The 22,442-nt window shown below is 32.5% G+C and overlaps 3 protein-coding genes across 4 annotated transcripts; 1 reads left to right on the top strand and 2 right to left on the bottom strand.

Annotated features, from left to right (window-relative positions):
* The first annotated feature begins 7,056 nt into the window (after positions 1–7,056).
* On the top strand, positions 7,057–15,869 carry LOC110612044 (MLO-like protein 11). Its single transcript, XM_021752685.2, has 15 exons — positions 7,057–7,980; positions 8,761–8,818; positions 8,954–9,189; positions 9,559–9,675; positions 10,486–10,546; positions 12,041–12,135; positions 12,605–12,679; positions 13,390–13,475; positions 13,616–13,665; positions 13,909–13,949; positions 14,511–14,681; positions 14,838–14,873; positions 15,042–15,109; positions 15,205–15,265; positions 15,353–15,869. Exons 1-15 carry the CDS (start codon positions 7,855–7,857, stop codon positions 15,743–15,745), a joined length of 1,674 nt encoding a protein of 557 aa, XP_021608377.1. The 5' UTR covers positions 7,057–7,854; the 3' UTR covers positions 15,746–15,869.
* Positions 15,829–19,202, bottom strand: LOC110611595 (glycine-rich cell wall structural protein-like). The gene has a single exon (XM_043955089.1). The coding sequence runs from the start codon at positions 17,455–17,457 to the stop codon at positions 16,057–16,059; it is 1,401 nt and encodes a 466-aa protein (XP_043811024.1). The 5' UTR covers positions 17,458–19,202; the 3' UTR covers positions 15,829–16,056.
* Positions 19,203–19,407: 205 nt separating this feature from the next.
* On the bottom strand, positions 19,408–20,629 carry LOC110610746. Of its 2 annotated transcripts, none has more exons than XM_021750805.2 (3): positions 20,468–20,629; positions 20,070–20,151; positions 19,408–19,905 (listed from the first exon to the last, which is right to left on the bottom strand). In XM_021750805.2, exons 2-3 carry the CDS (start codon positions 20,143–20,145, stop codon positions 19,799–19,801), a joined length of 183 nt encoding a protein of 60 aa, XP_021606497.1. In that variant the 5' UTR covers positions 20,146–20,151; positions 20,468–20,629; the 3' UTR covers positions 19,408–19,798. The 2 variants fall into 2 exon arrangements, with proteins under 2 accessions (XP_021606497.1, XP_021606496.1); XM_021750804.2 differs by having other exon boundaries at positions 20,070–20,159; positions 20,468–20,601.
* Between the last annotated feature and the right edge of the window lie 1,813 nt (positions 20,630–22,442).

The following is a 22,442-nucleotide window of genomic DNA, read 5'->3' as shown; positions in this document are numbered from 1 at the left end:
AGCAGTCCAATAAAAAAATAATATATTAATGGTTTGAATGGTGGAAATAAAGTAGTCCAATAAAAAAATAATTAATACATTTTTTAAAATAGAGAGATTAATTATGTATTTTCACTGTGCCATTAAAAATTTGATTTGTTTGAAAATAAAGAGAATAGATATAAGCGGTAGCCATTGGGCAGCTATTCTTGCCCCTTATAAAATACTTGAAGGGAATGTGTTAATGGTCTATAAAAACCGCTACTATGTGATCTCCATAGTTCATTTTCAAGAAATATTGGCAACAGTTAACATTGTCAAAATTATAATATAGTAATGTGAATGTTGGAAGGAATATATATTTTGGGTAGGGAAAAAAAATCAAATATTAATGACCGAGAGATTTTTAAATATATCTTGCTAATCTATCTAGTGCGTGATAGACAACTAGAAATACGATTTTCTCTTCTATTAAAATTATCATCCTTCTATGAATAATTTAGAACAAAGCAACAAAATCTTTTTAATGTAATGGATTTAATGCTGGATCCTGCTTTTGTTTATGAGGTCATATAATTAATGGGTCAACTGTGCTGTCTATTTTAGCTTTTGTAAGAACATTTCTTGATAAATTGAATGGATTTCAAACATGATTTTATGGGAGGAGTTGAAGCAGTTGTTTTTGGGTTTGCAATTCTTTTTTTTTGCTTTAATATTCGCAGATTGTATTAAGGTTTTTAATTTCCGGAAGCATACGATAAGGTTAATTTTATTGAGTCAGGTTAAAGAAAAACCAAAATTGAATCTTGAATTCGCCAACCCCACCCCCACCTCCTCCCTTTTCTTTAATTTATTATTTTCAAAGTCAGCTTAGGTTTTATGGAAAAATCAACGCAAGTAGCTTCCATAGGTCTTCCATTCTCACTCAAAGAATTGAAACAAAGTCTTGCAATAAATGTAAGTAGCATAGAGGAATTCAACTTGATTCCTCTGTCTAAAAATCAAAACCAACCGAATTTTTGGTATATTTCCTCTTCAACATATCATTTCGATATGATTTTGATTTTGACTTTTTAGGTTTGCACAATTTCAAGACAACCAACCGATACAGTTTCAAAGCCGACTCGATCACTGTTATTGCATGCTGCACGTTGTGGATCCTTTTGGCAAGAACTTCATTGAAATCAATTTTGCTCGGAATCACCACCAAGGACAACTCTTGGGCTGGCTTTGTACGAAGGTTTCCGCCATTTCGGACTCTCATGACTGAAAATTCTAAAAGAAAATTTATTTAATTTAAACTTTATTTATTTAAAAAAAAACTTAGTATATAAAAATATTTTTTATTATCAAAATTTTTTAAACACATTCTTGAAATAAAGACCCTTAATTTTGATTTTAATATTTTATTTTGGTCATATAAAAATTGAAATTTATATATTTTAAATATTAAAGTAATGTTGTAGTTTCTATATATAAGTATATTTTTAATTTTCAGTAACTAAATATGTCAAAATTATTATTGATATTAATAATTTAAAACTTAAAATAATATAATGAAGATAATAAAAACATATAGAGTTTAGAATTTTTATTTTGTTATTAAATCTAATGGGAAAATCATACCTAAATTATCTTTTAAATTTTAAAAATAATTGTAATATATAGCGTATGATATAATATCATTGTATACTATCTGATGATCGTTGGGTTTCTTTGCTCTGGTCTAAGACCAGACCCATTAAGGCGGTCCATGATCTGAAGGCTTCTAAGCCTCCTCCAAGAATCGGGTCCAGTCCACTCAGCTCAAAGACCGGGCTCCAATCAGTTTTTTCAAACAAGCCGATCCAGTTCTTCTAGCCTAATGGACAGATTCCCTCTGGGCCTAATCTTAACCTTATCTTCTGGCCCAGTTCAGAACCCGGAAGGAAAAAATCAAGAGTCGTTACGCATGGGTCAGAGATCTGATTCCCTCGTACGTCCATATCAACGTGGCAGGGACAGGTGGTCCAATGATACACGTTCTGTTATACGTCATTAGCGGACAAAAGAAAACATATAAAAGGATAAATACTCTCTCTAGGTCTAAACCTTTTCCAGTTTTACAAAACGCTTGTAAAATCCTATTTTCTGGGTCTCAGATTATCACTATATAATATAACATTTATATTTTAAATATTTTTTTAATTACAATATACATATATAACTAAGTATAATTCATATTATATAAAATATTAATATAATTATAATAAAGAATTATAAAATAATTAATACAATCTATGACTAAAAAATCAGTAAAATAGATGAATAAAAAATAATATTATATTAAACATATATATTTCATAATATATATTCTTAATTTTTTTTTATTCAACTATAAGCTTAATATTAAAAATTATATTAAAAAGGAAAAATAAATTTGGTTGGCTACCATTTTAATTAATCTAAAAATAATTTTAAATTCAGCAAAACTGGATGGCAGCGTCGACAACTTGGTCGTCGCTGTCTTGGGATGAATGGATTTGGATAGTGTGGTCATTTTCTCTAATTAAAGAGATTGGACGAATGAACTTTCTATCAACTTTCAAATTTCTAAACTTATGCATGTTGTGGGTCATTCAATGCTATATCTCACCATATTCGCCTTCACAAATTTCCAATATTGCATGTTATGTCAAAAGACCAATTTTTTTTCGCATTTAGTTTTATAACGGTCAAATTTAAATCGATTAAAATAATTTTTATATTTAATTTAAATTTAACTTATTTTAAAAGGAGGAATATCTGTATTCAGTGTATTACCTCTTTCAAACTATTGAAAAATAATAGAATAAAAATATATTTTGAATCAAATAAAATTATAAAAATGATTCATTTAAAATTAATTTGATCTTTCTATTATGTTTCATTATGTATATGCGATAATTTATGATTTTAATAATACACGTATATAAAATAACAATAAATTATGTTAATACTCAGCGTATCATTAATAATAAAAATTTAAATTTTTCTTAAATTATAAGTAACTGAATCTACTCATATAATTAAAAAAAGCATATAAATCGAATACATACATTTAATAATTAGGATTGATTTAAAAAGAGTAACACCCACATAAAATATAATAATAATAAAGAAAGAAAGAGAGAGAGGCCCTCTCAACCCCTCCACCATGGAAGGTGAGCAACACAAAAACATTGAATTGTTTTGATTGAGAATGTAGTCCCCATTGCATGGTAAGGTAACCTCAAAAGCTCAAGGGAACACCTTCTCTCTTTCTCATGATGTTGATATAAATATGGATAATGGACCAACCCCATCATACACAAAACTGCTTTTTGGATATGATCAATAAAAAATTAAGATTCTCTCAATCTCGATCTAATTTTGCTTTTATAATAAGGTAAGACTAACAAAAGTACGATGTTTAGATAAAAATACCGATAATGTATTTTGTGGAAATGGTTAGAACGGATGCCTTATTAATGTAGTGTTGGGTGCCACCAAAACAAAGTCAAAGCTGCTTATCATAGGTAACAACGAAACAATGCCATGTCTAGAATAAGTGGTTGGGGGCTCAAAATCTTGCGGGAGACAGTGTCCATCGCCGCCTGTCTCCTGTCCTTTGCCCACCACCCATCCAAGGTCTGCCTCTGCCGACCTCCTCCCTATTATTGTATGGTTTCTCTTTTCATCCCAATTTGGATGCTTTATCCATGAGCCTGCTCAGAAAGAGCATCCAATACAAAAATGATAAATCACACCAGGAGGACAGCTAGGAAATTGAGTTTGTGGGTAAAAATATTGTTTTGTTTGATTTAAAGGAATATATTATATACAATAATACATTATTTATTAACAAAATTGTTTATTTTATTGTTCACACGTATTAAAAAATATAATTTTTTATTAATTTTTTAATTATATTTATTTAAAATATATTAAACTTTATTAATAAATATTAAGAAATATTTAAAAAAAGCCACTGATTCTATGTCTATTCTAATCCTTCATTTACCTAATTTTATTCTTTTTTAAATCTATAATTACCTACTTATTTGAGTTTGTTTTGTAGCTCAATTCATTTAATTAAAAAAATTAAGAAATCTTTGTAAGTATCAAAAATGGTTGTATGATAGTTTTCTGTGAATAATATTTTTTATTGTATATAATTAAATAATTATTTAATAATTAACCTTTCATTCCATATAAATCAAATGAAAATATAAAAATAGAGATGAAAATAGGAAAGACAAAAAACAAAAAGAACAGTTTTGGGGGAGTTGGGAACTTGGGCAGGTTGATCTTGCCCTAAAAGACTACAAAGTGAAGAAGTGGTTTTTCCTTTATTTTTCCAAAAAGAAAAAGAGTGCTTTTTAATTGTTTACCGATATCGACAGAAAGCGACATAACGCCAATCTCTCCTTGACAAGCGAATTCCACGCATAAAACACCAAATCCTTTTCACTGTGATTTTCTCACTCGACAAACACTCCCTTCAGACCCATATTTCTCAAATTTGATTCCTTATCCCTTTCTTTTCTTTTACATTTTCTCACTTGACAAACAGTCCATTCAGACCCATATTTCCCAAATTTTATCCCTTACCTACACTGACCAGTATTCGGTTCAAATCGAAAAAATCGATCGAACCGAATCGATTTGAAAATTTAATTCAGTTTTTTATATATTTCGGTTCGGCTCGATTTTTAATTTCAAAAATTTCAATTATTTCGGTTCGGTTTAGTTTTGATTAGAAAAAAACCGAAAAAACTGAACCGAACCGATTAGTGATAATAATATTTTTTTCAATAATATAGAGAAATTAAATCATATTAAAATTAAAATATTTTAATTAAATTTTAAATATTAAAAATAAAGTGTAAAAAATAAAAAAATTATTAAAAATCGAAACCGATCAAATCGAACCGAATCGAACCGAATCAGACCGGTTCGATTCAGTTTCTGACCAAAATCAGTTCGATTCGATTTTCATAAATACTAAAATTTTGATTTTTGATTTATTCAGTTCGATTCGATTTTAAACCGAACCGACCGAATGATCACCCCTACCCTTACCCCTTTCTTTTCTTTTCCTTTCTTTTATATATATATATATATATATATATATATATATATATATATATATATATATATATATATATTTACTCTTTACTCAGTCAGCAACTCCTGGCTAGTGCGATTATAATATATATATATATATATATATGAAATCTAAAATTTTAAAATAATTTATTAATTTAAATTTTTTTAATTTTTTATTTAGAATAAAAGAGATTTTTTTTAACAAAAAAAATTTTTCATTTTTAAAAAATAAAATGATGCATGATTCACGATTTTTACCAAAAAAACTTTCACAAATAAAGTTTACAAATAAGCTATTACTTTCACTTCGTATTCTACTTAAGAATTAAAATTCAATTAAATATTTTAATGTGATTCACGATTTTTCAATTTTAATACAATTTGATCCAATTAATTCTTTAAATATTTTTTAATATAATCCCTTATTAATAATTTATTTTTCAAAATAAGAATTTAAACCATTTTTTAATATTTAATTCAAACTTATGTTATTACTAATGATTTTATTGTCAATAAAACTTACTATACACGTAATATGGATATAGTCGAAAAATAAATAAAAAAAAATTAATTTTTTAACTGTAAAATAATTATTATTTCTTGATTTATGTAAAAAACAAAGTGAAAAGTTATAGAACCGATAAGTATATATATATATATAATCAATTTTATAATCATATGTGATGTAAACAATGACTTCATTATTTATTATTTAACAAAATTATTAAATATGTGTAGCCAAATATGCTATTTTTTAATAATTTTTTAAGTATAAATTTTTTATTTTAGTTAATTTTTTTAATTAAATATTAATATAATTCATTGTAGTTAAATATTAACATGAATATTTAATAATTTTAGTTTAAATAATATAATATAATTTTATAATAAAATTATAAATTTAAATGAAAACAAAATTGTAATTATTATATTATAATAGAGATATTTTAGGAAATGCAAATGGAGTATTTTTAATAATGCCAACCCCTCCTTTCCATATATATATATATATATATATATATTTATTTATTTATTTCTCATATTGAAACGATACCTATATCTAAAATTTTTATCAAGATTTAATAATTTTATAAGCAACATAGCTTTAAATTAATAGTAATTACGTCTAGATTTTGAGGGATTAAAATATAATTTTTTCAATATGAAATTTTTTAAAAATGAGATAAGATAGAAATTAGTATAAAATAGAAGTATTAAAAGAATCATATCAGTTTTTTGTAATTCATTTTCATGTAATTATTAAGAGAGTGTCAGTTTAGACATATTGATGTCTTCTCCTACTATAGCTCAACTTGAACTCTTTAAGGGAAGTGACTAGTTGACTACCAGTGAGAACTGGATCCAACTGACCACTGTAGATTTATCGATTTATTGTATTGTGCCTGCACTCCTTATAAGCGTTTTCAACAGTGTGAAAATTATTATATCGAATTGTATAATAACTGTTTTATTCTGATTGCAATAATAATTATTAGCAAAATTACCATATAATTAGTAATAAGTACTGAATTTATTATAGATTTAACTTGATAATAAGTAAATCTGAGAAAATCTGAGAAATTTTAAATTGTACTCCCTTAATATCTGATTTCTATTTAAAAAAAATTTAATAATAAGCACTCCAACTTATAGCCTAAGCACATGGAATCTATTTTTTTAAAAATATTTTCTTTTCTTTTCTTTTCTTTTCTTAAAAGCATGAGTGCCTTTTCCTATAAGGGGAAGCATGTGTCTTTGTCTTCTTCCTTTTAATTTTATTATTATTATTACTATTATTTTACCAAATGAAAAGTAAATCTTTCTAGTAGCCAAGATTAGCGGAGAATAATGAATAAATAAGTAAAAATAAGTAAAACAATTTCCTGCTTTAAAACGACGTCGTCGTTCGGCGTCCGTCCTTAGTGATTTGGAAAGCTGTTGCAACTACTACTTCCTTTGGCTCCCATATTATTAAATATGTGTGCTGGCATCATATGTTGTCCGAAGGAAGAAGACGAGAAAAGAGAGAAATGTTTCCAGTCTACACACTCTGAGATCTCTCCTCGTGAAGGTCCTTTTCAGCTCATCTGTTGTATTTCTCTGCTAAAGAAAGAAATAAAAAATCATAAAGAAAACTCACCTGTCCCCCAAAAGCTTCTGCAATTGTAGGACCAAAAATCCCACCTTTTTCTCTCAACTTGATTTGCTTTCATCAATGTTGTCGCTAAGATTCAGTTTCTTTGCAGTTCCATGGAAATGTTGAGACCCAAGAAAAGTTTCCCATGTGTAAAATGATATATTCTTGATAGTCTGAGTTTCTTTTTCTTAGAGGGAGAGACACAGAGAGAGAGATCGACGAGAAAACGCTGGATTTTGGCGTTTTCTCTACTCGAACGGTGACAAGAAGAATATAAACTTTGGCTGGTGTTCTTTTTGTTTTTATTTTTCGGCAGAGATTTCAGTTTCTTGAATCAAGTATAGGAGACATTTTAGATATAACCCTCGTTTTCCACATTTGTCAGTTTTCTCTCAGTGCTTTTGTAATCGCTTGAATGTGAAGTGCCCATCTTTCAAATTTGTCTCCTGTGGATATTACAGTTGAAGTGGGAGAGGGGAAAAAAACATCATATTTTAGGCTGTGTATGAGTTGGCGATGTAATTGCACTTTTCATGGGTTTGGTTTCTTTTTGGCGGTTCGCCTGAGAGAAATTTTGAGTACTTAAGATTTGAAGCAAAAGGTTTTGGGGGTGTACGAGTACTGGTAATATGGCAGAAAATACCAAAGAAATGCGATCATTGGCCTTAACTCCAACTTGGTCAGTTGCAACTGTGCTGACAATCTTTGTGGTTGTTTCCTTGATTGTGGAGCGCTCAATTCACCGGCTAAGTAATGTAAGTCTCATCCTGCTTTTATTTCCTTAATATTTCTCATTTGTATTTGTTATTTACTTTATTTAGTTACGCGTTATTTTTTTTGTCCGTCAATTATTATTCAACTTGGAAAATTTTGTGGGATTATTTGGTTGTCTGAGTTGCATTAAGCTTCAGGTTCTTTTCTCTCTGTTTGGCATGATTCATTTTGCAAGAAAAGAATTCAAATGAATCATGCACGATTTCTTTTTTTTTTTTTTTAAATAAAAACTTTGTAAGTTAAAAAGAAATGAATTCATACATTCCAAACAAAAAAATGACAGAAAAGAACTGAGTTGAATTGAATTCTTGTGAAAACTTTGATTCCAAACAAGAGATTAAAAAAAATTATAGGGAGGAATTGCTAATTTTCTATTAAAAAAATGGAATTGAAAATATCAAAATATATCTTTGCATTCAAGTTTTTGGCTAATGATATGGAAATTACAGAAGATTTTTTGTCCTGTAAATTAGGCCATGCAATTAGGATTACTTGGAGGTGCAGTTTATGGTTTTTTATATGCATAAATTTGCTCCTAATATTTGGTGTGAAGAAATTTTATGTGAATTTCCAATTGCTTTGCTTGGAAATATATCCACAGCATAGAAGTTCAAACAAGGATATACTCTTAAGATTATAATTATCAAACAGATTGAATTCAAGTTATTTTAATCCTTGCACAATTTGATTACCCTGATATTGATGTGCATCATAATTTCAGTGCTTTTGTGTTTACTCTCAATTTCATTTCTTTGTTTAAGTGGCTGAGGAAAACTAATCGGAAACCTTTGCTTGCGGCCGTGGAGAAAATGAAAGAAGGTATTTTGCATAAGCTCCATATGCAACCACAAATATAAGCTCTTTTTCTTATTTTGGATGTAATTTCTCTAAGCTAATTTTCATGTATTGTTTAATCATTCATTTTAAGTCTTAATTCTGCTGACTATTCTTCAGAGCTGATGCTGCTTGGATTCATATCGCTCCTTCTAACGGCTACCTCAAGCACAATAGCCAATATTTGCATTCCATCAAAGTTCTATGACAGTACTTTTGCTCCTTGCTCTAGGACTGAGATTGATGAAGAATTGGAAGAAAATACTTCCCCTGGACGTAAACTACTGATGCTGTCTTTTTCACCTCTCAGAGTCCAGAGAATGCTGAACAGCTTGGACAAGAATACCTGCAAAGAGGCATGTCATTTTCCGTGTAAACTATTGTTCCGGATCTTAGTTCAATATTAGCTGTGGTTTTTGGAAGATGGAATTTTTCCAATACAGTTTATTTATAGTACTAGATTAGAAAAAGGAACTCATTAGACATTGAATAAGGAGAATGAGGTATCCTCCCCTAAATGAAAGCATAACAAAAGTTGAGGAAAAAGAAATAATAAGCTCTTGATGCCCCAGAAGCACACATCCTTATGAATCCCCAAAGACAACAATTATAAGATGTGTATTCACTGCATTAGGCAGCTCTGTCTCTCTCTCTCATGTTAAATGTTCAAGCAATTTATTTATTTTTAATTTTTCATATAATTCTTTACCTCATTATTTTTTCAGGGACATGAGCCATTTGTATCATATGAAGGTCTTGAACAGTTGCATCGGTTCATCTTTGTCATGGCAGTCACACATATCTCTTACAGTTGCTTAACAATGTTGCTGGCTATTGTGAAGGTTGCGAAATCTGTCATAATTCCATTCATTCTAGCAGAATACATTGTCTTGTTCTGTATTCCCAATGTGAACACTTTTTCATTCCAATTTAGTTGATTGAATGATTTATCTTGGTTCTATACTGTGATAAATTTAAGCTTCTATTGGAGAATTATTGTCACTGTATAGAGGATAATGCATGATAAGAAAGTTAATTTGTGTGATAAATAATGAAAAATAACATCTTGCCACTGTGATTCTTGAATGGAAAAGAACTTTGTACATCTTGTTAAAGATCCATATTCATGCATATTGAGAATCCTCTATTGTTAACTGTGAAATATGATGTGGCTTTAGATAATGTATGGATTTCTTCATCCGCTTATACTTTTGAGTCTGAACTTTGGTATGGCATTAAAATCAGATATCTTAGTGTTTCATTGTTGTGGTTATTGTTTGCCTCACATACTATCCCTACTTGAAAGGTTAGGTTGGTCCATTGTCATTATCAAGTATGTTGTGTAAAACTGTTCTTCCATTAGTTCAATCTTGGTATCTTGCCATCAGCAGTTTCTCTTTAGTTTATCATTAATCTTCATCTAATAGCAGGTCTTGTACTGTCTGAAATAAAGGGCTGGCTGATGTGCCCATTATTTTAAGCCAAATTACTTGTATCTTTGGAAATGTACTTTTGGCAAGATGTCAATGTAATACACATTAATATCCTGCTTGTAATAGTTAATTGTATAAAAGCCATTTGTCAATTTGAAATGCGAGATTATACCTTTTTTTTTATTTGTCTAATGCTTATAATTGTATTTAATTAGCCAGATTCATAGTTGGAGGATATGGGAAGAAGAGGCTCACATGGACCGCCATGATACATTATCAGGTAACCTCAAAATTGCAAAGCCACTTTGGGAGAATCAAATAATAGAAAGCTTTTGATGCTTTTTTTATTCATTTCAGCACCTAATTGAACAGCAAATCCACACCATATGTATTTAATCCCTATTTTGAAATTTTACTTTTTTAAATAGCCCCTGAACAAATAAAATTGTTATCCTGGAACTTTGAGGATGTATTGAGATTTCATTGATAGTTTTCATTAGTCACTGTTGCAAGTAGAATTTATTTACCTAAGAATGGGAATTTGCAAGAAAAGGCCTAAGGATATGGGGCTGCTGCAGAATGTTGTTTTTTGAGTGACCTTTTAGATGGATGTCGACATCTGAAAAAATTTAGAAATATTTTGTGGACTTCTGAATTTGTAAGCGGTAAATTCTGGAATCAATTCAAGGAGAAAACTGGGTAGGAGATCTTCAACTTTGGATGGTTCTACAATAGTTTATTGTAAATCATTTTGGCCTAATGACAGAATATACAATGACCTTTGTAAATTATCGATTTTAGTCGATCCTTTTGACTTTACCAAATCCATCCTCAACCTAATTTCAAAAATTGAAAAAAAATTGTTGTTGAATAATAAAATATTAACTTCTTAGTAGAAATCACCTTTTTTTGTTAATTTGAAATTAATTGCTAAAATTGAAATCAATCCTAAAGGTTGAGGGTAGAATTGATGAAATAAAAAGGATGGACAAAAAAATTGATAATCCATGCAAAGGGCATTGTTTATTTTTGGTCCACAAGGCCAATCATACTCATCGCATCATTGTGCTCCAACTTTCATTCAATTTTTCCTTTCCTTTGGTAAATCAAATTTGGAAGGCTAAGCTTATGTCTAATGTAAGGGATTTTGTTTGGTAATTCTTTAGAAAGTTAATTTTGATGACTTGCTGATATGGAGATGTCAAATCTTTATCTTGATATGCGTTGTATGATATGAGCAAGATTGTTCATTCCTATTCCTTTTGTGTTATATACTACACTAAAGGCACATTATTTATGAGCACTGAATTGAAGACTGTTAGGTAGAAGCTTGCCATGAAGGCATTAAGGAGTATGGAAGAGAGTGGAAAGAGGAAAATAAATTGGAAAGATTTTATCTGCTTTGTTATTTAGTAGATCTCACTTTGACAATAACACACTATCCTGTTAGGTAGAAGCTTGCCATGAAGGCATTAAGGAGTATGGAAGAGAGTGGAAAGAGGAAAATAAATTGGAAAGATTTTATCTGCTTTGTTATTTAGTAGATCTCACTTTGACAATAACACACTATCCGACTATTTAGGCCTGAGGTTTATGGTTTAACATAGAAAGCAGTTTATCTTAGCCGTTATACATTTTCCTTTATTCATTTGGTCATAAGCATTGTGGCATAAGAGGCATCTTGATTCTCAAGTTTTTCCAAACTAACTTAATAAATACAATCTATTGAGTTGTAGGACATACATCATGAGTTGGTTATTTTATTCTTTTTCAGAAATCACGAGAGAGCAGACTATGCGAAGGCAAACAACCTTTGTCAGATATCATGCTTCAAATCCTTTGGCCAGGAATAGTTTTCTAATATGGGTGGTAGGTACAAAACTTTCTGTTTTTTTGCTTCTATTTGCTCTTATACGTTGTAACCTATATTTGTTTGTTACTCACTCTAGTCCCCCATGATAAAGCCATAGCTGTGATTCTCATTTTATCATTATTTAGTATTTGGGTACACAATGTTATGATGAATGGAATTTATGATGTGGTAAGTGAAGTTGAAAATCTGAAACTAAAGTGCTAATTAGAGCACCCACCTGTGCCCTTCATTTAAAGGTGCCTTTTTGTACTAGGAAGTTGTTAGGGAAACTGAAGCTTGGCACTTGCACCCTCACTTCCTCCCTCTCTCTTTCTTTCTCCCTCTCTTTTTTATTCTGTGCTGGTTGTTCTTAATAGTTTCCTTGTTCATTCACTTTCTTATCATTTTCATTCTATTTTCCAAATTCTACCCATTTGTGTTTGGATGATGACTTGTGTTGATGTTTCTAATTTGATCAACTTACAGACTTGTTTCTTCCGGCAATTTGGGCGTTCAGTGGTTCGCACAGACTACCTTACTCTTCGCAAGGGCTTTATCATGGTATACTGTGTCTCAACTGTCAGAAATGTCCTCATATATATATATATGTATATTCTTGAAGGATTATTCCTTTTATCTTGTATTTGTTTCCTTATTTTGTCATTCATCTGTCTTATTGTTTCACAGCTAAATTTGGCAAAGTACTTGCATATGAATTTCACTGCTTGATAATAGGATATGCTGCATAGGCACCAATATGCACCAAAATATATTTGCACGGAATACATTTTGAAAATTTGTACCAAGCAGTGAGTAAAGTGACTTGATTGTCCCATAGAAAGCTTTTGTAGAAGTGAAAAGACATGTTAAGGAAGTTCTAATTTTCAACTTGATGCTTTGATCTGCTCAATACCATTTTTACAAAGTCTATTCAACTGCTGTGCTGCTGTTCTACCCTATCAGAAACAAAAAGGAAGAAGAATAATAAAGGAGATAGGTACCTGAAATGAGAGGGTTACTAGTGATGAAATGTGCCAAATGGGCCTAAAATAAGACTGGTATTGTCAGTAAAAGGAGACCCTAATTTACATGGCCTATTCTTGTACTCAAAATCGTTCGTATGAATAAAGTAAAATGTTAAGAATAAGTAGTCCACTGCTACGATATAAAGCTACATACCTATATATGTGGATTCTTATGATTCAAATGTCTGTGCAGATGTACTAAGTGCGTATTAATGTTTGATCCTTTTATTTTCTGGTTCTGGGCAGAATCACAATCTCCCCTTGAAATATGATTTTCACAGCTACATGATTCGCTCCATGGAAGAAGAATTCCAAAGGATAGTTGGTGTGAGGTAAAAACTGTTAGTTGGGTTGGATTTAATGCTAATTTTTTCTGGAAGCATATATATATATATATATACACACACACTTTGGGTTTGCATTCGAGTATTTTAGAGAATAAGCCACTAAAATACCTGTTTTTCCATTGCAGTGGTCCATTGTGGGGATTCGTTGTTGCTTTCATGCTATTTAATGTGAAAGGTATGGTATCAAAGTTAATTTTCTCTTCCTTGGGTTAATTTTCTGGGAAAAGATTGCAACATGTGCTTTGAATGTTGTCTTTAAGTCTTTTCTTTCTTAAGTGACTTTGCAGGATTATCGTAGTGTCACTTATTTGTTTCAATCAGATTGGATTTCACTTCTTAGCTACCCATGGCTTCTAGAGTGTTGCATGATTGATATTATCTGAACTTGTGTTTCTTTGGTTTTTGTTCCTTACTACAGGGTCTAATCTCTATTTCTGGATAGCCATCATTCCTATCACTGTAAGTCTCTTTTTTCTTTTTAGCTTCAGTTGTGCTACTCACCTGTACGCTTGAAAAAGATGTCTTTAGGTGGTAGGTGGCATTTTTTGACATCAAACCTGATCCATACCTGCCTGATATTGGGGTCAAAAATTGTCCAAGCACACGCTAAACCCGAAAAAATAGAAAGTTTTAGGCTTGAACTCTGTCAACATAATGACTCAAAATAATTTATTTTTTATATAGAAAAATTCGGAAGTATTGAATAAAAGCAAAAAGAAACGACAAAATAGTTGCAAAGTGAACCAAAGCAATCTGAAGCAAACTCCCAAAAAACTTCATGTTGCATATGTGAATAGATGGAACATGAAACAGTGTGAACCTGAAATGACTAAATCCTAACCTACAGGGAGCATCCTAATTGCTCCCTCTAGGCACAACTATTTTTTTGACAAACAGGCACTTGAAAATCAAACAATTTTTTTTTTTTTCTAGAGTGAACGGAGCTTAATCTCAGTGATAAATTTTTTTAGAAGGTATTTGCACTATATTATGAATTCTGAAATTTCATTTCGTGGACAGCTTGTCCTTTTGGTGGGTGCAAAACTACAGCATGTTATTGCAACCTTGGCATTGGAGAGTGCTGGCATAAGTGGATACTTTGTAGGAGCAAAGCTAAAGCCTCGAGATGATCTTTTCTGGTTCAAGAAGCCAGAACTTCTGCTGTCCTTGATCCATTTTGTTCTATTCCAGGTTAGCTATGTTCATAGAAATTATGGTTTTCTAAAGAGCTGTAACTATGTTAGCTTTTCTTTTAATTTTCTTTTTCCATTAAAAGAATTTTATTACCCTGTCTCAGCGTGGTTGAACTGACATGCATGTTTCATTCTTATCTGAATTTCATTGCAGAATGCGTTTGAGTTGGCTTCATTCTTTTGGTTCTGGGTACCACCTCTTGACTGGATTTTCAGTTTATTGCTGGAGATTACTATTCCTAGTTCCTACTCAATGATATCAAACTCAGATTTACTTGATTGATTTCTATAAAATACCTTGCATTTTTCATGGATCAAGTCACTTTAACTAACGTATATTTTCTTGATTAATATACAGTGGCAATTTGGATACAATTCCTGCTTTATTAGGAACCACTTGCTGGTGTATATACGACTTATTTTGGGGTATGGACTATGGATAGCTAGATTTCATCTCTCTATGATTTTTTTGCGAGGCACCAACCTCTGTGGCGCTTATATCATCGCTCTTTTTCTTGTAGGTTTGCTGGACAGTTTCTGTGCAGCTACAGCACATTGCCTCTTTATGCACTGGTTACTCAGGTTTGATTTTATAACAGTTTCCTCCTTTATCATTGTTATCTTTATGATAATTATTACTAAACTCTTCTGTGCTTTCGCGTTGTCCAGATGGGAACGAACTATAAGGCAGCGCTAATCCCGCAAAGGATAAGGGAGACGATCCACGGATGGGGAAAGGCAGCTAGAAGAAAGAGAAGGCACGGAATTTTCACAGATGATTCTACGATACACACAGATACAAGTACAGTATTGTCTGTTGAGGAAGATGATAATCCTTTTCTGGATGTTGTTGGTGAGAATGGTGCTACTACACACTCAGAAGTTGAGTTAGAGCCAGTTTCTACAGTATCAAACAGTCCTGGCCCATTTCCTAATGAAAATTCAAGTAGAGTTGGGACTCCTCTCCTTCTACCTTCATCTTCTATTCCTACATCAAAGGCCACAGTTGTTTCAAGGGAAAGTGTTGCTAGATCATCTTCAATGCCAGCTAGAAGAGAATGAATGCAGCAGCTCATAGAAAAATCAAAGTTCATACTTAATAGAATACTTTTTAAGTTGTATCATTACATGCATATACAAGTAGGAAATGAAACTCATATTAAATGAAATTTTAGCTTTTATTTTTCCCTCTGTGTAAAGCTCTTTTCTTTTCTTTCTTTTTTTTTTTTTTTTGATGAGAAACATCTGAAATAAATTGAGCTTATTCTTAGAACTTCTATTGAAGTTGTGCATCGGAAACAACAAACTATATTATGCTCAGTTATGGTTGCGGTAAGATAAATAAATGGAGGTCCTAACTCGTGGGGCCCATTTTAATGACTATTTTGGTGCTTCATCCAATGATGATGATGCATCGGTTTCCAACCGCCTGGGAGACATTGTGGGGGACAACCGCAGCCCCCGTATGGCGGAAGCATTGGCACTCCTGGTATATAGCCGTAACCTGCATTCCCACCACCTCCACCGCCGCCGCCGCCACCTCCTCCTCCTCCTCCTCCTCCTCCAACTCTACCTCCCCATCCACCTGGAGATGGGTAAGTTCCACCCCAGCCTCCGCCACCTCCACCACCACTTGGACTAGGTACATATGGGTAATTATAACCACCATTTCCAGCACCATTGCCTCCACCTCCACCTCCTCCGCCTCCACTTGGACTAGGTACAAATGGGTAATTAAAACCACCACTTCCAACTCCATTGCCTCCACCTCCTCCTCCTCCGCCTCCCCCTCCACTTGGACTAGGTACATATGGGTAATTAAAACCACCAGTTCCACCTCCATTGCCTCCTCCGCCTCCGCCTCCACCTCCACCTACACTTGGATTAGGTGGCAATGGGATATTATAACCACCACTTCCACCTCCACCTCCTCCGCCGCCTCCACTGCCAATTGGACCAGGTGATATAGGTACATTATAACTACCGCTTCCTCCCCCACCTCCACCACCTCCCCCACTTACTCCACCAGGTGTCGCTGGCACATTATAACTACCTCTTCCACCTCCACCTCCTCCTCCACCGCCTCCAAACCCAGGTGTTACTGGCATATTATAACTACCAGTGCCACTCCCAGTTCCTCCACCGCCTCCACCTCCGCCTCCTCCAGTACCAGGCATCAATGGTACATTATAACTGCCACTTCCATCCCCGCTTCCTCCACCTCCTCCTCCGCCTCCACCTGCTCCTCCAATACCTGGTGTCACTGGTACATTATAACTACCACTTCCACCTCCGCTTCCTCCACCTCCACCGCCTCCACCACCGCTACTTGGACTGGGTATTACTGTATTAGAACCACTACTTCCACCCCCACCGCCGCCTCCACCTCCGCTTGAAAATTTGGCACTTGCATCTGAGCTATACTTAGAAGATCCAGCAAACCCGTACCCAATACCAACGCCACTACCCGAGCCTCCATTTGAGCCTGGCCGAAATCCAACATCAATGCCAAAAACTTGATCACCACCATGCCCATAACCGAATCCAGTCCCACTAGAACCAGTGCTGATTCCAGTACCTAATCCAATACCTTTCTCAGAAACATCTCCCAATTTTAGACCATCAGTTTTTTCATGGTGAAGTTGATAGTCAGAAGTGGCGTCCGCAAGAAGCCTGTGATCAAAAGTGAAGCTTAAGCCTAGTAAGACCATAAAGACACCTTTGAGAGGAGCCATTTTGGTGAAATGTAGTTCAGGTCTCGCTTGGCTTTGCATTGCATGGAATCAAAACAAGGAAGCATTATGTATATAGGGAGGTTTGGTACTTGTTTGGTTCCTGGATTTCGGAGACATCATGTTTGTGTGAATATGAATTTGTTTTGTCTGTAATAACAACCCATCACCATGCATCAGACATCTGTCCTTATTTCCAGCTTTTCCTTTGGTTGCTGTACCTGTAAAGCTCTTGAAGTTGCGTTTTAGGCTTCTCATATCAATGTTTTTTTTTTTTTTTTGAGGGAGATCTGAAAAATAAGTAAACAAATAAATTTAAAAAATTGATTAAAAATGAAAGACAAGAGAGCCAAACTTATAACCCAACACTCTGTGCATGAACTGCTCTAAAATAGCAATTGTTAAATTACAATTATATAAAATTATAATGTAATTTTAGAATAGTTATAATTATAATCAAATAGTATAAGCTATAATAATAATAATAATAATAATAATAATAATAATAATAATAATATAGCTTAAAAAGCAGAAATATATTATAGGATACCACTTGGTAGACAGATAGTTTCCACTTAACAATATTGTATTAACCTTTTAAAAAAAAGCTCGACTTTACAATATTTGAATAAATAATTAAAAATATGTAAACAAAATGTTAAAAATCAATAAAAAAATTTGTTAATTAGATTATGCCTTTCAATTTATAAAATCCATAACTACTTAAATTTAGATTCACACGTAAGCTATGTAAACCAACTTTGTCTTTCTCAAATTTCTCCTGTTTCTTTCTTCTTCATCCGGAGCCGCTGAATTCCCTACCTCTGGGAGGCTTCCCTCTGCCTCTTTTGAGTAGGGGGGAATCTTCCCAGCCTAAAGAGCTCTAGATTGGGAGTGTAAATATTGCTTTTGATTTGTGGTTTTGTACCATGAGCTTCAATCAAGAGGGTTATAATCATATAGACAGATCAGCGTAAATATGTATTTGTTGTGTTTTTCTCTTTGTATTTTTTTGTAGGTTCAGAGCAAAAAAGGAGATCCTAGATTTATTCTGAGAAGGGCTGCACTCCTAAATCTTGAAGTTAATATGGTTGCTCACTTACCCCTATGGCTATACCTAGAGAACTTGCTGGTCTTCTCTTCAGTTTCTTCCTCTGTTAAAGTCTAGTAGTTTGAGGTTCTACGCTTGATTGTAAAGATCCTACTGCGTCCTCTCTTCTTGCTCGAGGTTTGCCCATCAATCTACTCCAACACAAGGCTACTATTGGGACCAGTACTTGTTCATGGAAACAGAGGAGCTCCCCTTTGCTTGGTGGTGGGATGCATGTTGTAGTGAGGAAGAGAATCTTAAGGGTTTCTAAGTCGACTGCCAATTATTGGTCCATGACCCTCAAAACCCATGGACGCAGACGTGAACACTTCCCTTTGATCCCTCCAAAAAGCTCAGAGCAGGAATAGATTGTTTTAAGTTTGAGGCCATGCTGGCTTGATCAATGCTCTGGATGTGTTGTTTATTCTTGTTTATCTACAGCTACCAATTCTACTTTATGGTGGACAAGCAGTCCATCAAACTACCGTTATCATCAGCTCAAACACAATACTAGATTTCACGGCATTTTCTCATGCCACTTGCATATCTGCACAAACACCTGTCGTGCACCATGTCTCCAGTAGCAGGAATTTCATCTTTATTCTCCTTTTTTCACGCTCATTTCATCCCAACGCAGAATCACAGCCTCTCATCTCAAAATTGACGCAATCATATCATAATACGTGCATTTTCATTTCTCAACAATTCATTCTTTATTTTATTTTTTCTCTTCTCAAATAGAACAAACCCATTGATATGATTTGAAATCCAGAATGAGAATTAAATCAGCTAAGCTTATAATCATGTTCTGTTGCATCCAAGAACTGAGCATTTTTCCTCGATCGCTATATTTTCTTCCTTTGTTATAGCTTCACCAGTGCCATCTTTAACGCAAAATCTCATACTGTTAGTAAAATCTTCAGTATATTGCATTCATAATACATTATTACACCGTGTCAAACATGTACCATATAGTCGGAAACAGACACTCCCCCTCCTACAATACCAAAATCATTGTTCACTGCTATACCATTAAGAAAAAAAATAAGCCCTTTATCAAAAAAGATACGCAAGCTTTAAAGAGGTCAGCAGCAAAAACAAAAGGTCCTCCCATCTCAAATTCCCTGCTAGTGATCTCATGTAATATAATTATTATCAGAATCAAATCCTCAAACTGCAAATGCCAAAATAAAGAGGTAACAACCTTTTGCATAAACAGAGGACTCATTTTTAGAACATTAGGGATGTTAAGAGAGATACTGTAGAGCTTATTCTGATTGATTCAGTTGACTTCTATACAGTCTCCCCACTGCCTGATTCTTCTTCCATTGCCTTTAAACTTTCAGCCAGCATTCGGTCTCTGTTCTGTATTTGTCTTTCTACAGCAACCATATACAGGCCTGAACAAGCAATAAACTGTAAGAAACTCTGCAGACAAAGGAAAAGATAAAAGAAGCTTTTGATGGGATTCTTCCAATAGCACAAAGCAAAAGCCTAATAACGGGCAATTAATGAACAAACAAAAAAGTACAATTAGCCAGAAAATAAGATCTAAACCACATACTGATTGCACTTCCAATAGCACAGGCCCAAAGAATCCTCATGGACCATTTATCCCCAATAACTCCTCGAGTTCCCATGCCTATCTGCAAAACTATATTGCTCTAAGTATACCAGTCTGCTCATAATGTAATGCACAATTAGGGATTTTTTTTTAAGAACAATGATTGTATATGAGAACAATTACTGAAGAAATTTGATCCTACAAATGAAAGAACAGATCTTTAGCTCTAGTGTACTAGAGCATTTATGCCGGATGCCAAATGTGAATAAAAGAATGAAAGGGGAAAATTACATTAGCTTTTAATAAATGTCAACTGCAAAAGCTATTTAGATTTACAGCCATGCTTGCTTTCCTGCAAAATCATGAGATTGAACTGTAAAAAGGGGAGAAAGACGAACCTTTTGCTCGAGAAACACTGTCAAAGACTTGAAGACGGCTGAAATTTTCCGAGTCAAGGAAGAAGAAAGAGAAAGACGGACGCAAGGCGAGGCGAAGCAGAGTGAACGGAAGACAACAGCTGAGGCCACAGCACCGCTGCAATCGAAAGCGCTTAGGGTTTTTGTTTCTCTTTTGTTCCTCTCAAAACGGCAACGTATACATAGATAAAAAGGTTAAATGAATTGTATAAATTTATTATGAGTGTGCTTACTTTGATTTTAACTTACTTTATTTATATTTTATAAATTTATCAATAATTAAAATTTAAAAATTTATTAAATAGTTATTGATGACACCTGGTTTCACTATGAGGCCGAGTCCACAGTGACAAGACTGGTTCAGGATCCGTAGATTCCCACGAGCTTTATTTTCTCAAGCCCAGCCTGAAAGTTTAGCAAAATAAGGATCACTATCTCAGTTTCGAACTGTTCGGTTCATACGTGTGCTAAAAGGATGAATTAAATGGCTGTTAGCATGGCGCAGAGACCTAATTCTTCCTTACATACGTATCAATATGATAGGGACAGGTGGCCCAATAATGAGAATGTTATTATTTATCACTAACGGACAAAAGAAAATAATAAAAAGAGAGGAGCATTTTCTTCTAACACCAAACTTGTAAATCTCTTATAAAACTTTATTTTCTGAATCTCAAAACATCAACATCAGTCGTTTATAAAATAATTTTTAGTATAATATGTAGAAAAAGATGAATAATAAAATTAATAAAAAGAATTAGAGAAAAACGTAATAAAGTATGGTTCAAATACTTCTTGTTAAAAAACCAAAGCTAACTTTCCAATCAATCAAACAACTCTTAATTTTGTTCTAATTCTTGTAGTCTCCCAATATGTTCTCCTCATATTCCCCTTTTTCTAGAAACCACCTCTTCAACCTCTTTTACTGATCACTACAAAAGCAAAGAGTGTGAAATAGAAGAGCATCATAATCACAGGGAACATGATGAAAGAGATACAACAAGAATAGCCACTACATAGTGACAACATACGCCAATGATGCTCGTCAAAGAAATGAACATAAGAAACATGTATTCTGACTTTGAAAATGGTAAAGTTTGAGAATTCCAATCAATTGTTGCTCAAACAAAATATGGCTAGTTGATTGGTGAGTCCTTATAACTATATTTGGAGAGAAAAATTAAAGAGAATGTAAAAATAGTTTTAATTGAAAAATCTCCGCATTCTTTTATTTTATTATAAAGAAGTCAATGCATTTTTTACAGAATAGTAGTTTTCATCTTTCAAAACTCTTATAATTTTTGTTTTATTTAATATTTTAATTATATTTGTATATAAATGGAAAGATTAAATGAAGCAATGTTGGTCCTAATGCACCTTTCAACTGCAAATTTTGACATTTTTTTAATAAAATAATAGAAAATTTATAATTTACTCTATACGTATTGCTATTATTAATAAATTAATATCTATATTTTTAAAAATTTATTAAAATATCATTATCTTTTTTTTTCTATTAAGTCTTTTCGTCTATTTTTGCTGTTAAAAATATAGCAAAATATCAAATTAACCACATTTTTTTCCTCCGACTCCTCTTTGTTGATCAATTCTTTATCTTATTCTTCTTGGATTCTTTTCGATTTTTCTTATAGTTTTTTTTATTTCTTTTTTTTAAAGAAGACAGGAGATAATTTTTTTTTCTTTTTTTTTATTATTTTACTTATTCTTTTTGAGAAGAATAAAATAATTATTTCGTTGATAGAAAAAAAATATTTTAATAAATATGAAAAAAAATAAAATTATTTTAATAAATTTTAAAAAATGTAAGACTGATTTATTAATAATAATAATATTTAAAAATTAAATAAAAAATTTTATTTAAGGTAAAATTAAATTTTAAAATTTTTATCTCTTATTTTTTATTTATTTTTAATAAAAAAAAATTATTTATTGACAG

This window comes from Manihot esculenta, chromosome 3, assembly GCF_001659605.2.
Source record: "Manihot esculenta cultivar AM560-2 chromosome 3, M.esculenta_v8, whole genome shotgun sequence".
NCBI classification, from domain to species: Eukaryota; Viridiplantae; Streptophyta; class Magnoliopsida; order Malpighiales; family Euphorbiaceae; genus Manihot; species Manihot esculenta.
This window is presented reverse-complemented; position numbering and strand designations above follow the sequence as displayed.

Bases quoted from the DNA above. Each gene is read 5' to 3' on its own strand.
- LOC110612044 (XM_021752685.2), top strand. From the start codon at position 7,855: ATGGCAGAAAATACCAAAGAAATGCGATCATTGGCCTTAACTCCAACT. The intron at 12,136-12,604 runs GTAGGTACAAAA...ATCAACTTACAG, and splicing joins ATAGTTTTCTAATATGGGTG to ACTTGTTTCTTCCGGCAATT. The intron at 15,110-15,204 runs GTATGGACTATG...TTTTTCTTGTAG, and splicing joins TATATACGACTTATTTTGGG to GTTTGCTGGACAGTTTCTGT.
- LOC110611595 (XM_043955089.1), bottom strand. From the start codon at position 17,457: ATGCAAAGCCAAGCGAGACCTGAACTACATTTCACCAAAATGGCTCCT.
- LOC110610746 (XM_021750805.2), bottom strand. From the start codon at position 20,145: ATGGGAACTCGAGGAGTTATTGGGGATAAATGGTCCATGAGGATTCTT. The intron at 19,906-20,069 runs GTATGTGGTTTA...TTGCTTGTTCAG, and splicing joins TGCTATTGGAAGTGCAATCA to GCCTGTATATGGTTGCTGTA.